The 16004-nt window shown below is 33.0% G+C and overlaps 1 protein-coding gene across 2 annotated transcripts; it reads left to right on the top strand.

The window, feature by feature from the left end:
• The first annotated feature begins 6279 nt into the window (after positions 1–6279).
• On the top strand, positions 6280–12848 carry LOC145004755 (disease resistance protein RPV1-like). 2 transcript variants are annotated; one of them, XM_078963741.1, is made up of 7 exons: positions 6280–6903; positions 7343–8465; positions 8576–8641; positions 9237–9461; positions 10400–11092; positions 11955–12540; positions 12632–12848. In XM_078963741.1, the coding sequence occupies exons 1-7, from the start codon at positions 6416–6418 to the stop codon at positions 12673–12675; spliced, it is 3225 nt and encodes a 1074-aa protein (XP_078819867.1). In that variant the 5' UTR covers positions 6280–6415; the 3' UTR covers positions 12676–12848. The 2 variants fall into 2 exon arrangements, with proteins under 2 accessions (XP_078819867.1, XP_078819868.1); XM_078963742.1 differs by lacking the exon at positions 12632–12848 and having other exon boundaries at positions 11950–12139.
• Positions 12849–16004: the final 3156 nt, after the last annotated feature.

Here is a 16004-nt window from a genome sequence, read left to right as displayed (position 1 = left end):
GGATATGAAGATAAAGATGCTCTGATCAGATAGAGGCGGAGAGTATCTTAATATCGAGTTCCACGACTACCTCAAAAAATGTGGAATAGTTTCACAATTGACCCTTCCAAGGACACCAAAACTTAATGGTGTGGCTGGGAGGCACAATCAAACCTTTTTAGACATTGTTCATTCCATGATGAGTCGAGCTTCTCTTCTAATTTTATTATGGGGGTATACCTTAGAGACTGCCGACCATATTCTTTATATTTTCCAAATTAAAAAGGTTACCAAAACACCTCGCAAGATGTGGACAAGGAAAGTTCCCTCGTTAGCACATATCAAGGTTTGAGGTTATGAAGCTTTCGTTAGACGAGAGATTCAGGAAAAGCTTGAACCTCAAAGTGAGAGATGTATTTTCATCGGCTACACATAGAAGTCCTTTGGATATTTGTTCTACAAGCCTAGTGAGGATGTGGTCTTTGTAGCACAAAGATGAATCTTTTACGAGAGAGCTTATATGCAAAGAAGGCACTGAGAGCGCCATTGACCTTGAACAGATTCAAGAGTTAACTAATGAAGGAATCTTTGAAGACTCTAGTTTTCAACCAGATAAAGAGATTCCAGTTGACAATTCATTACCTCTTCGTTGCTCTAATAGAGTTAGCATGCCACCTAAGTTCTATGGTTTCCATATAACCACTGATGGTGATATGTTTATCAGTGACAGCTCACTAATAGACTTTAATGAACCAATTAACTACAAGGAAGCAATAGCAGGCCCTGAGGCAGCCAAATGGAAAGAGGCAATAGACAAAGCGATCAAGTCCATGTATGGCAACCAAGTTTGGAATTTGGTTGATAATGTACCAGGTCGAAAGACAGTTGGGTGCAAATAGATCTTCAAGAAGAATACTGACATGGATGGAAAGGTACACACCTTCAAGGCTCGACTAGTTGTGAAGGGTTTTACTCAAACCCCAAGGGTTGATTATGATGAAACCTTCTGACTAGTGGCCAAGATAAAATCTATTTGGATAATGCTCGCCATAGCTACATATTATGACTATGAAATTTGGCAGATGGATGTCAAAACCGCTTTCCTTAATGGGAAGTTGGCTGAGTATGTTTACATGAATCAGCCATAGGGTTTTGTAGATGAAAATTATCCAAATAGAGTATGTAATCTTAAGAAATCAATCTATGCATTGAAACAAACATCTCTTAGATGGAATCTTTGTTTCAACGAGAAATTCAAGGAGTATGGTTTCTCTAGAAGTGAAGATGAGTCGTGTATATATTAAAGCTACTAGGAGTATAATAATCTTGCTAGTATTGTATGTTGATGACATACTTCTTATAGGAAATGAAATTCCAACTTTGCAAAAGGTTAAGTCTTGTCTTGCCTAGGTGAGGTTGCATATATTACGGGGATAAGAATTCTAAGGAATAGAAAAGACTAATTGGACTTAGTCAAAGTATATACTTGGAAAAAGTGCTAAAACGTTTTAGAATGGAAAATTCTATGAAATGAGAACTGGCAATCCAGAGTAACACCAAACCGAGTAAGACTTAGAGTCCGAGTATTGATGCAAAGATATCAGAAATGAGTCGGATTCCATACGCTTGTACCGTTGGATCGATCATGTATGCTATGACATGTACTCGCCCTAACAATTCCTCTGTTTGAGCATGGTCAATTATTATCAGAGAAATCCAGGAAAAGCTCATTGGATAGCAATTAAGAATATTCTAAAGTATCTGCGAAAGAGTAAGGATTGGGTCCTAGTACTTAGTGGCGGTGATACATTGCGAACAACTAGGTATAGTGACGCCATCTTTCAAACGGATAGGGACAACTTCCGTTCTCAATCTGGTTGGGTGTTTACTTTAAATGGAGGAGTAGTTACTTGGAAAAGTTCCAAGAAAGAAACAGTGGTTGATTCTACCTGTGAATCAGAGTACATAGAGGTAAGTGAAGCATTAAAGGAAGCAATTTGGTTGAAGAACTTCATCAGAGATCTTGCAGTTGTTCCAACTATTAAGGAGTCAATGGAACGTTTCTATGATAATGAAGGAGCGGTTGCCTTGACAAAGGAACCAAGAGATCATGGAAGATCAATACATGTCCATAGAAAGTACCATTTCATCAAACATAGAGTAGAAGATGGTCACCTCATTGTGAAGAGAATATCGTCTGAAGAGAATCCTGCAGATCCACTCACAAAGGGTCTGAGTAAGGCTAAACACATTTATCATCCCAGGAGCATTGTTTTAGTAGCTAGATAGTTAGTTTGAAACTTGTAACAAAGTAAATGTAATTGACTTTTGGTGATTAAATAATAGAGAGTTATTAATGAGTTTGTTTAATACCTTTTGTCAATTGTTTATTCTTGTGTTTCATTTTGAATGTTTTACTTCCCGAATAGTGTGATTATTCAACATTCCACAGTCGGTCATACTTTTGGAAGTAAGTAGTGAATTAAGACTATCATGAACTGGATTGGAGATTGTCTAAGGAGTTAGAAATGGAAATAGTATTGCTGCAACGTTAATAAGTACTTAAAAATGGAGATTTAAGTATTAGATTAACCACACTCAGAGAATTACTTCATGAGATTTATCACGATTAATTTTGAGACGATAATATCTTATAATCTTAAAATGGAGATATATGAGTTGCAATTTACAAATCGGTTGTGCATTGATAAAACGTAAACGCATCACTAACTTGATGTTACAAAATGTATTGTCATGCATGATATGATGAGTAAATGGTGAAAGCATATAAGTCAAAGTTTATTCGTTCCTTTTGCCCTAATGGGAAAAATGATATCTTTGGGCCCTTCAATGATTTGGTATTGACTTATAGTTTCAGGCCCGACCAGTACTAAATTGATGTGTTAAATTAGAAGTTATATGTCATTACAAATCAGAAATCAGGAAACAAAATTTTAGACATTGAGAATGATTTTATTCCATGTCTCGTGTTCGAATGATTTCTTCCAGAATGGAGGATTATATAATCACTTATCTTAGGACACATAACTTACTGGGTCAGAGTTTAACAACAACTTTTGGAAGCTATAATTTGTCGATTGGTTTAGAAGTTATACTGGCAATTATAGTTATAGACTTATCCAAGTGGAAGACTATTGGATTAGGTCTCTAAGCCCATAACTATAATTGGTATACACTTGAATTGATAGTAACACGATTCTTTTGAGTTGCCCTCAAACCTAACAATTAGACATGATGACTTTTAGATATAGATTAACTTATTATGTGAATAATAAATTAAATGGTTTATTAATGTGTTATGAAAATAATATAATAACTAGAAATAATATTATTTAATTAATAATTAATTAGAAATTAATTGGATGAGTAAATTACACGAATGATCCCTATGGTTTGGGGTAACTTGCATGCTTAGTCCCTAACTTATTTTTTTAACTCGAAAAAGTCCATACTGTTTGTTTTTGTTATGCGCTTGGTCCCTACTGTTTGTTTTTGTTACGCACTTGGTCCCTGTCTTACTTAAAATTACTATTATTTAAATAAGGAAAAATGATGAGGTAGGGAAGGTAAGGTGAGAGGGGTGGGGTTGAGGGTGTGCTTATTCAAATAAATTAAAAATTAAGGGCAAGATAGTCTTTTAATGTAAGACAGTGACCAAATGCGTAACAAAAACAAACGGTAGGGACCTTCTGAGTTAAAAAATAAGTTAGGGACCAGACGCATAAATTACCCTAAACCATAAGGACCATTCGTGTAATTTACTCTAATTGGACTTATTCAAAGTACAAGGACTGTTTGGTTATTTTTTGATAGTTGAGGAAGGAGGGCTCTAGAACCGAATGAGGTATATAAAAATCTCTAGGGCAAGCCTAAGAGATTACGTCCAAGGCCCTTTGGATAAGGGGATTAGACTGCTTGGTCACCAAGCAAGGGAATCTATGGCTTATCCTTTGAACCCTAGCTTTGGCCCTAAGTATACTCAACTATATAAGGAACTCCTAGCCCATTGATTTCGTCTATGCCTTCCCGCCACAAGCCTTGGACGAAAATCCATTGATACGTGTAGAATGTACTAGTTTTAATCCTACTAACTTAAACACAAAGACAAACACACGAAAGGAAGTGTACTTATCTATTAGGTAAGTAGGGTATCGAACACAGGGAGCGGTAAACAATTAAAATTAATAATAATTTTATCTAAATAAAACAATATTTAAAAATGGGGTTTTTGTCACACCCCCGAACCGAAACAACGGAAACATCCTAGGGCGGATGATGTCATTGAATCGTATCATAACAATTGAGTATAAATGAATCATAGCAACCCAAACATCATACATTGAGAATGCAAATTTACATAGTTTACACACTGTGTTTGTTCAAAAATAAACAACAAATAACTGAAATGTAGAAATCCATGATTTTGCAACTCCTGTTCTCAAAAGATTTGGATACATGTTTACTGGTTTCCTGAGAATACAAGTGGTTTTGAAAAGTGTCAAGAATTGACTTTGCGAGTTCATAAGCATTTTTGTATGAAAAGGGTTTGTAACTGTTTCGCTTAAAATGGTTTTGTATACTTCCAGAAAATCCGATATTTTCTATAAAAATAGGTTGTAAGTCTTATATCTAAGACTAAAATGTATGTATTTCTTTTGTATCTTTTCCTTGTAAAATGATAATTTATGTTTCCAACAAATCCAATATTTTCTTAAATATGAATTGTAGTCTTAAAACCCTAATACCAGAAAAGTATGTAATGTTGTACTGGAGGATAGTATGTAGTTTTAATTTTTATAAAACTGATGAAGTGGAAGTTACCCTGTAAATCAAATGTTTTGCTAATCCCTATGTGAGTTATTATAACCATGCTTAATATGACTGATATGCCTGAACGACTTTCTTCAGGCGTCGGAATCGGTAGACATTTGTCACCCTAGACATGCCGATGTAACTGTAGCGAACAACTTAGGTGTGGGGTTGTCAATCCTGTATAGATCTATACATAACTATCTCGTTCTCTCTCCAAGAGACTCTGGTTATAATGCAAGACTTAAAGTGTACCCTATGTAGGTACGATAAAGAGAATGTCTCACAAGCCATGCGAAATTCCTTGCGGTTGTCTTTGTTGGATGTTAGGGGTATTCTTTCATAAGATTGTCTTTGTTGGAAAGTGTCTAAGTAAGTTTTAGATTTTAAAAAATGGTTTAACACTGGATTTTTTTAGGTTCAAACCGCGTTTTAAGTAAAAAAAATTATGTTATTGGGTATATTGACTTGATCAATATGATTTGACCGATTTGGTTCGAGTTTGATTAATACCCGAGTCTTTTGGCCGAGTTGGCGAAAATCACCTGGGTTAGAGGTCGAGTCTGAGTAACTTGTTGAGTATTTGGCTTAGTTGGCCAACTTTACAAATGTGTGACTGTTACAATTTTAAGTTCCAATCTTATAAAAGATGTCTATCTTATCATTGGTCTACATGATGATAACATAAAAGATAAACTTTTGAATTTAGTACGGAAATATATATATATATATATATATATATATATATATATATATATATATAGAGAGAGAGAGAGAGAGAGAGAGAGAAAGAGAAAGAGAGTTTATTTTTTTAATAAAAGAAAAAAAAAATGAGTTAGAAGGGTAGAATAACCATTTCAGTTGGGGGAAAGGTTTTTGAATGACCAAATCCGCAACTAAGGACTAGTTAAGTGAAATTAAAAGTTTAGGAGTAAAATAAAAAAATCAGCAAACTTAAGGACCAAATTTGTAGTTTTTTTTATCTGTTTTTTAGAAGAGAAAAAGGAAACAAATTTTTTAATCAAAAGAGTAAATTACACGAATGGTACTTATGGTTTGGGGTAATTTGCATGTTTAGTCTCTATTTTTAAATTTTTTTTTTTTTAATTCAGAAAGTCGTTACTGTTTGATTTTGTTACACGCTTGCTTTCTACTGTTTATTTTTGTTATGCGATTTGTCGATGTCTTACCTAAAAAACTATTATTTAAATAGAAAAAAAATTATGAAGTAGGTAGGATAATATAAGAAGAAGTAATGTTTGAGGTTTGTTTATTTAAATAAAATAAAAAGTCAATAGTCAAATAATCTTTTTAGGTAAGATATGGACCAGGACGTAAAGCTTCAAAATTAAAAAAATAAATTAAAGACTAAACTCACACATTACCTAAACCATAGGACCATTTGTGTAATTTACTCTAATCAAAATGAAATACGTCACTCCACCCTTGTTTTGTCCGATGAGTGTTGGTTGAGGAAAGCGATTACGTAGGACAACCAAGTCTTCCATTACCACTCAAGTACTCTTCCAAGTTCCATCTGATCGAAGAAGACCATAATTTCTAACCCTTAAAAAATCTCTACTTTCGGTATCTTTCTCCATTTCCGATGGCTTCTTCTGCTTCCTCCAGTACAATCGCTTCTCCGGCGACAAATAACAGCAGGTACGACGTTTTCATAAGTTTTAGAGGCGAAGATACTCGCTTCTCTTTTACCGATCATCTCTACGAGGCGTTAGTGGGAGCAGGAATTAGAACATTCAGAGACGATGATTCAACCAATAGTGCTGCAGATCTGAAACCCGAAATAGAAAGAGCAATCACAGCATCTAGGGCTTCAATAGTTGTATTGTCAAAAAATTATGCAAATTCAACATTGTGCCTTGACGAGCTTGTGTTGATCATGGAACGAAGAAAGACCTTTTATCATATAGTTATCCCTGTTTTTTACCACGTTGATCCCTCTCATGTTAGAGAACAAGAAAATAGTTTTTCCTTAAAAGTCAACACCGATGTCGAAGGGTTCCAAATGAAGGTGGAACGGTGGAAGGCAGCCCTTACAGAGGTTGCTAATTTGGAGGGCAAGGTTCTTACTGGGTATGAATTTTGACTCCATTCTTTCTTTTGTTAGGTATTGAATAGTATCTTATTTTTCCCCAATTCATGTAGAGCTAAAGTTTATCTTTAAAAACTCTAAATGATTGGTCTTTATTAGGAACTTGATTCAATGAAAAACTGCAACAATCCTATCTTAGGCTTCTTAGTTCATCAGTTCATTTAACAATAGTTTTGTCCATAAAGCTTATTAACTAAAAAGTTATGTTTTTAAACTTGAAGCATATATTTGCATTAGAGAAACTCAAACTTTTATTTCAATTCCCAAATACTACCTCCTCTGGTCTTTCCCCAAGATTTTGGAATGTGTAATTGGCCACATTCCACATGTTTGATACTTAATAAAAGTGTTTGTCTAACTTTTTAACAAGTTTAAATGCCAAATATTCTGAATGTTGATTTTCCACTTTCATTGTTTCAGGCCTGAAACAAAGTTTATAGCAGATATTGTTAGCACAATTGGCCATAAGCTACGTCTCAAATTAGTTTCTACTCCACCACATCTAACTGGAATGGACACACGAGCTGAAGCTATAAATTTTTGGGTGAAAGATAAACAAGATGCTGAAGTTCTTACAATTTGTGGCATGGCAGGAAGTGGAAAGACAACACTGGCCAAATATATATACGAATCCAACTTGTTAAAGTTTGAAAGCAGTAGTTTCCTTGAAGACATTGGAAAGATCTGTGAACAACCTTATGGTTTATGTGCACTACAAGAACAACTTCTTGCAGATATTTTAGAGGAGAAGAAAAAAGAACTCGATGTTACTCGGTATAAAAGTCAGATTGAAAACGTGTTACAAAAGAAACGAGTGCTTATTGTTCTTGATGACATTGACAAAAAGGAACAACTAGAAGCTTTACTTGGATCTGAAAAGATTAATACAGAAAGCAAGATTATCATCACAAGTAGGCTTCCAACTATACAGACATGGTTTATGTCTACATATTTAAAATGTAAAGAGCATAAACTCGAGTTATTAAACGAACATGAATCATTAGAGCTTTTAAGTTGGTATGCTTTTGGATCCAAAATCCCCATGGAAGGTTTCAAGGAGCTTGCATCACAAGCAGCAGAATATTGTTCAGGAAATCCATTGGCTCTTAAACTACTCGGTTCTTTATTTGTTAATTCTAAAGATCCAAGAAAAAGAAACAACATAGATTTTTGGATAAGTACATTGAATTTGTTGGAAAGAGATCCTGATTATAGAATACAAGGGATACTCAGAATGAGCTATGAGTATTTGCCATTTTTGACTTACAGAGAGTTGTTTTTGCATATTGCTTGTTTCTTTATTGGTGAAGATGAAGATTATGTGGTGAAGATATTGGAGCCTGATTATTGTGCAACAGCTGGGATTGTAACTTTAATTAAAAGATGTCTTCTTACTGTTTCACCAAGTAAGAAGTTGATGATGCATGGATTGTTTATAGATATGGCTAGAAGAATGGTGCTTGATGAATCACCTTTAAATCCTGCAAAAAGGAGTAGAATTTGGTGTAATGATGACTCTTATACTTTGTTAAGACAAGGAAAGGTAAGAATAAGATGGTGTTTATGTATACATTTTATACTTACTTTTTATTTCTTTATTTTAATTCTCAACTAACATTCTTTTGTTACATTTTTTTTTCTTTCTCTTTTTAGGGTTCAGAAACTATAGAAGGTTTAGCACTTGACATGCGACTAGTGAGAGAAGAGAAGGATACCATGGTAATGCATTTGACTACACCTTGGGTTGACTTTTGAGTTTTGAGTTTTGACCTGTTTGACTATTTTTATTTTTTGCCAAGGTTTTAAAGTTATATAATGGGTTAATCTCATAAAAGACCTAGATTAAACCTTATTTTTTGTTTTTTCAAAAAAAACCTTGTAAAATTTCATTTTTTCCAGAAAAACCCTCAACTTTGTTTTTTTTTTTTTTCTGAAAAAACCCTCAACCTTTTAACTGTTTCCGAAAAAACCCTATACTTTTTTAGTTTTTTCCGAAAAAACCCCTCACATGTTAAAGTTTTTTCAGAAAAATGACTAACAGGGCCAGATAAAAAAACAAAGTCGAGGTTTAATCCAGAAAAAAACACAAAATATAAAGTACAAAGTTGAGGGTTTTTTTCAGAAAAAATGAAAAAAGGTATTTTTCAGGAAAAAATAAAGTCAAGGTTTAATCCTTTAAAAAAAAAACACAAAATATCAGGTCTTTTATGAGATTAACCCTTATATAACATATCTCAAAAAGTCAACCCATTTAAGGAAATTCTTCAAAACAAAACAAGGTGCTAAGTAATTCAGTTTTCAAATAAAATTTCAGCCAGAAGCATTTGAGGCAGATTCACTTGCAAAAATGGATAATCTAAAGTTGCTTCAGCTCAATTATGTGGAATTAAGTGGATCATATGATGATTTTCCAGAAGATTTAAGATGGTTATGTTGGCATGGATTTCAATTAGGAACAATTCCTTCTGATTTCTTCATGGGAAATTTGGTTGCTATAGACATGAGTTACAGCAGATTGCAGCTCTTTGAACCACCCATGGTACACATTCATACTTACTTATACTTTTAGTAGGGGGTGTTACGGATTTTTCTTATTTAACTAAATAAACACTTTTTGACAAAAATGGTTTATTAGCTTATGTGGTGGCAAAAACGAGTTCTTAAAAAAGTGTTTGGACTTTGGAATTGGATTAGCTTATGTGTTATCAGAAAGCTATAAGTTGATAAGTTGGTTTTTTTATGAAGTGTTTGGAATTTGGATTAGCTTATATATGTAGAATGACCAAAAAGGACATTATTATGTAATACTTTTACATAGTTCATGAAGTAGCCGAGTTTATTTAAGACGTGAATGGGAGAAATCGTGGGTTTGGAGGGTAGTATTGTCTTTTTAAAGTAATAAGTTTTAAGCTTTTTCAAAAAGTCAGGAAACTCTAACTTTTGTAAAAAAGGTCAATCTCAAAAAAGGTCTTTATATTTTGTGTTTTTTCCAGATCAAACCTCAAATATATTTTTTGCCTGAAAAAGACCTTGTAGTTTTTCATTTTTTTCGGTTTGGCCCTTTTAGTCATTTTTTGCCAAAAAAAATTGTAAAATGTGAGGTTTTTTTTTCGAGAAAAACTAAAAAAGTTGAGGGTTTATTTGGAAGCATTTAGAAGGTTGAGGGTTTTTTCCGGGGAAAAAAAATACAAAGTTGAGGGCTATTTCGGAAAAAATGAACAAATACAAGGTCTTTTACAGGCAAAAACTAAATTTGAAATTTAATCCGGAAAAAACACAAAATACAAGGTCTTTTTTGAGATCAACCTTTTAAAAATGAACTTTTGAAGGAAATGAAAAGCTACTTTTAAAAGTGCTTATTTGCTAGCCACACACTTTTCTAGACTTATTTTCTTTTTGAAAAGTCAATAAATCGTTTTTCCTTTCAACTTCTTGTTTATGAAGGTGCTCTAAACAATATTATTACTTATGAAACAGGTAATTAAACCATTGAAGATTCTAAACTTCAAAGACTCACACAGTCTCCTCAAAATCTGCAACATCTCCAGACTTCCTAATCTTGAGACTTTGATTCTTTGGAACTGTTACAGTTTAGTTCATGTTTGTGACACCATTGAAGACTTAAAAAGTCTTTCTCTTTTAAACATGACAGGATGTGAACACCTCTTAAAAGGCTCAAATCTTAAGTTTCCACATTCATTAGAGCGAATATGGCTTAAAAATTGCAACATTGACTTTGAGCTTAGTGATTACTCAATATTGAGCTTCCAAATCCACTCGATGTTGCAGTATTTGCATTTGGGGAATAATTTGTTTGAGTTTTTGCCTGATTACAATCATCTTAAGAGTTTAAGGGTTCTTGAGTTGAGTTTTTGTTCAAGACTTAAGAGAATTGAGTGTCTTCCGAATACGTTAGAAGAGTTGTTTACTACTTGTTGTGAGTTGTTGGAGAATATAAGTTTTCAATCACATCGGTTTGCATTGAGGGAGTTTGATTATGAAGGTTGTATTAATTTGTTGGAAGTTGAAGGGCTTTTGAAATTGGTGCCAATTTTGAGAATTGATGAAAGGGATTTGGGACATATGAAGTGGCTTAAAGATTATCAAGATCTTGAGGTTTCCTTAATTGGTGATTATCAGCTTACATCAGGCAGAAGTCACCATATCCAGGTTCTTTCTTGTTTCTCAAACACATGAGATACTAATTGGGTTTTGTTTGGTTGGATGGAATGGAATGACAAAGGAATGGAATGGAATAAGAAAAGTAATGGAATGAGTTATTACATTCCATGATCATGTTTGGTTTGGTGTAAATGTTATATCGAAGTACAATATATAATTTGAACTTATTCTATATATTATTTTAATTATAGTTAACAAACTTTTACCTAGAAAGAAAAAAAAATTTAACATATTTAAAACTCATGAAACCCCAATAAGTTACATTAAAATTATTCTAGAAATTAAAATTATAATTGAATCATAATAACAAGGAAATCAATAAAAATTACATAAATAAAAGGGTTTTATGTAGAAAAGTCCTGTTATTTTGGGAAATTTTTTGATAAAGTTTCTATTTTTTTAAATCGAAAAGTCCTGATTATTTAATTTTTTGCCCAAATTAACGAAAAAGTCCTTAAATAAAAATGACAGATTATCGTGTAAACTTAAATAATCGGGATTTTTCTGTTCAAAAAAAAAAAATAGGACTTTATGAAAAAATTTCCCAAAATAATGAGACTTTTCTGCATGAAACCCTAAATAAAATGGGTTATATTGCAAATTTTCATTAAGGGATGAAAATCAACAAAATGGAAAGAATCACATTCCTTTAGGGATGGTCGATTCCATTCCATGGGGAAAAACATTTTTATTATTGTTATGGAATTAACATTAACAAATAGAAAGAATCACATTCCTTCAGGAATTGCTCATTCCATTCCTTCGTGCAAAACAAACATGTTTTTTTCATTCCATTCCTTCCATGATTCCATCATACGAATGACTGAATCCCATAACTTGTGTAGCACAGATGTTATATGAATTCGGGATCACAAGCACATTTCTCCCAAACATAACCAATCCAAACATAACACACGACTACATCTCCCAATCCTCATCCTTATCCTTCACCATACCTCCATCTCCTAAAACTCTCAAAGGCCTCAACATAACATTCAAATACACAATCACCGAAGAAAAACACCAACACAACCAACCAATTTTCGCTAAAATCACCAACACAACAAAGGGTCTCGATTTAATCTACAACCCAATGGTATTTGGTAAACCTAAATTCAATGAAGTTGCAGTATGGTTAAGCTATTGGTCAATGGGAAACCTATTAGACATTGGTGATAAAGTCAACGTGTGTTTCATTGTGGAAAATGGATTGGAAGTGCATGAATGTGGTGCAAAGCTTGTGTATGCTAATGAAGATGATGACATGGAAAATAACATGGAATGGGAAGAGAGTCTTTTGGGAGATCTTTCTAGATTTAAGCTAAGCACAGACACGTATTATTTATGTCGGCGTGATTTTTTTAAGTCTATGGAGGTTGATGGGCCCACACCGAGTTGGTTTAGGGATTCGGTTGGGTATAAAATTGATTATACAGGTAATTTTTTATTTTTTTTTTATTTTGTTAAGAGATAGTTTTTGGTTTCTTAATTTGAGATTTTGGTTGTTTGTGTGTGTGTTTTTTGTAGAGATACAAGGATGGAGAAAAACTGGTAGGTCTCAGAAGCCATAAGCGTGATTTTCATGTGTGGAAACTTTGGTAGATTTATATTAGTTATCCCATTTATAAATGGGTTGATTGTCTTAAATATAATGTCACAAGAAAAAAAAAAATTAACAGTACTTTGTAATAGGAAATAAATGAAAGTATAATGGCGTAATATAAGAATGAGTAAATTACATAAATAGTCCCTGTGGAATAGTTGAGTTGACAACTTTGGTCCATCTTTGCATTTCCTTAGATGAACAATCCCTTTGGTCTCATTTTCTCATTGTGGTGTTAATGCATGCTACACACCTCTCACATGATGTTACTACAATCAATATCTTATCATTTCTATGGTGATTTGCATGTGTGTGTGTGTGTGTTTGCAAATCTTAACATCGTTGTTTCATCTTGGAAGGGTCTCTAACCCAGATTAAGAGATTCTGGTCTTGTTGAAAACAAGGTTTCAAATCCAGTTTATTGATTGGCTTGATCCATCTATGTGCCTAAGATTGGTGGATGCCATTTAACATCAACAAGCATAGAGAAAACAACATATTTCACAAGCGTATTTACAAACTAAAGTAAATGAATAAGTTGTCTTATCTCAAAATCGAATATCCGTCTAATTGTTTTAATGAATTACTCAACAGCTTGGCACCTCCTACATAGCAACCTAGTAGTACATTGGACAACTTTTGTCTCTTGAGTAGTATAATCAGCAAGCATATGATTTATGTAAAATAAGTATCAAACGATTACTCGAAGCTTGAAAGTGATATTTTGACATAAGGAAGCAACAATTATATAGAAATCTTTGCTTGAAAGTGATATTTTGACATAAGGAAGCAACAATTATATAGAAATCTTTAGGGTTTTATGCAGAAAAGTCCCATTATTTTGGAAATTTTTTTGATTAAGTCATAATTTTTTTAACAAAAAGTCCCGATTATTTAACTTTTTTGTCACATTAATGAAAAAAAGTCCCCCCCCTCCCCTTTTTTATTTTTTATTTAAATTCTAACAGGAAATGACAGATTAAATAATGAGACTTTTTTGTTTAAAAAAATATTTAGAACTTTATCAAAAAATTTCTCAAAATAATGAAACTTTAATGCGTAAGGACCAAAATCTTTATTAGCTAAAGTCTAACCTTTAATCTTTATTAGCTCAACTTGACCTTTTATTAGCCAAACTCAACCGGTTCATTGTAACATCCAATTTTTTTTTTATAAACACTATTTCAAAAGATGATCCGAACAATCTTGAAAGTTCTAAGAACAGTATTTGGACTTAGTAAGTTATGTTAAGTAATTATGTATTGGATATTTGGGCCCAATGATAAACTAGCTTACATCTTGTGGGTCAAATGTATCGGCCCAATGTTCACTAACAGTTGAGCTTCCCACCATTTGTTCGTATGAACTTTCCCGATCATAATTTTCCCATTCTTTCCAAATCTTCCACTTCACTATAATCCCTATTAGTGTACATGATTAGGGTCCCTTTGTGCAATGGAAATGTTTGAAAGAGGATGAAGTAAGAAACGTTTGGTTATACCCGATGTCGTGTCATACTCATCTGACCTGAAAAGAAGAAAATATCCTACGTGCAAGGCACGTGGGTCACTAACAACTAATGACTAACATCGATAGAGACTAAGCGTGAAAGGAAACAGCAACCCATGATGGATGGTCCGAGTTAATTTTTAAAACAGGGATCGAATGTGTCTTTTGGCGTTTGCACAAATGACGATTCATGTAATTTACTCAGTTTTATTATATAAAAGATAATGTTAGTTATTTTTAAAACATATAGGATTCATTTTGAGGATTTAATAGTAAAGGAGGAGTTGAATACAAATTTGTAGTATTTATTTAATAATTTTGGATTTAGTGGAAAAAGACGATGGATGAAATCAAATACTTTTATTTATTTTTGGATATTTATAAAACAAGAAAAAAATTGTTGGTCAATAGAAGTCATTTTTTTCATGCAGGTGCTAAAAGACACGTTCACTTTCTATTTTCAAAAATTAACTCAGAATGTTCCTGGTATGTTTAAGAGTTACACATATGGTCCCGGTCGTTATTGGTGTTAAGGGGGTGTTTGGATAGGAAAAAAGAGGTACTTATTGCTTATTCCCACAATAAGCTAATTTTGAGTTTTTGGATAAAATCCAACTTATTAAGCTAAATAAACTAATTTTAATAAGCATTTCTCCCCATGCTTATTGCTTATTGCTTATCCCCATCACAAATAAGCTAATAAGCTAATCCAAACACCCCCTAAGTTTATGCTATTAGATCATGGTAAAATGACATATTTACCCTTATTTTTACGGTTATTATTATTTAAAAAATACAAACTCCGAAACTAATTTAAACCTTAAGACCCTACCCTCACAACCAAGGCAATAGATCTTGGTCCTATGAATACTCAGAAATCACCTAATCAAAGCTGGTGGAAAAACACCCATTGAATGGTAATCGGAATCAAACCTAGAAATCAAATAATCAAATCCACAACTTAGGAATCAAACGCATGCAAAACCATAAATCAAACTCGTGAATCAAACCTAGATGGTAACATTGAGTTAGAAACACAAGTATTTGGTTAAACACCATTCAAACCATCATTTAGTTGTAAAAAGACTAAAGTTGAATTATTTTAGTTAAATGGTCGTTTAAGCACAAAAAATTAAAATTTTTGAGCAGCAACCCAAGACTTGAATATTATGATTCATTATGGTGTAAAAGTGACAAAAAATCAACGGCGACACTACAATTTACAGTTTGGCACAAAAAGATACACGCAAAGATACAATACACTTGTAATGTCAATTATAAAGTGTTGGAAACATGGTGGTAATTTGACGAAAAGATATTAACAGTTTTCGTTCTTTGAAACTTTAATGGGCTGAAATGCCAAAATTGACATTAAAGAATAATGAGAGATATGTTTTGAAATCTAAGCATTAGAATGAACTGATAAACATGTTATAGCTTTGGAACACCCCAAAATTTTGAACCATTTTTTTTTTTGAAATAAGAGGAAATGATCCTAATAAAACTTAATATTTTAAATCATAATACCACATTAATTTGCAAAATCATGTCTTGTCACAAGCATTGCAACCAAATTCAGAATAGTAAGGAAGCATAAAAGTGTTTTGAAAAATATCTCATAGACTAATAAATACTACATAGATAAATGTCATGCCTTGGGAATGTCTAGATATCATAATCACGCCTCTTTTCCCTCCCTCACACATGAAGATCACGCTAAAAGAATTTAAGTAGCAACTGTATCTCTATGGCCTAGTGAGAATCACAATGCCACAGATCATATGCAAT

This window comes from Lactuca saligna, chromosome 7 (genome assembly GCF_052625555.1).
Source record: "Lactuca saligna cultivar CGN05327 chromosome 7, ASM5262555v1, whole genome shotgun sequence".
Taxonomy (NCBI): Eukaryota; Viridiplantae; Streptophyta; class Magnoliopsida; order Asterales; family Asteraceae; genus Lactuca; species Lactuca saligna.
The sequence above is the reverse complement of the archived record's forward strand: the minus strand, read 5'-3'. Positions and strand labels throughout refer to the sequence as shown.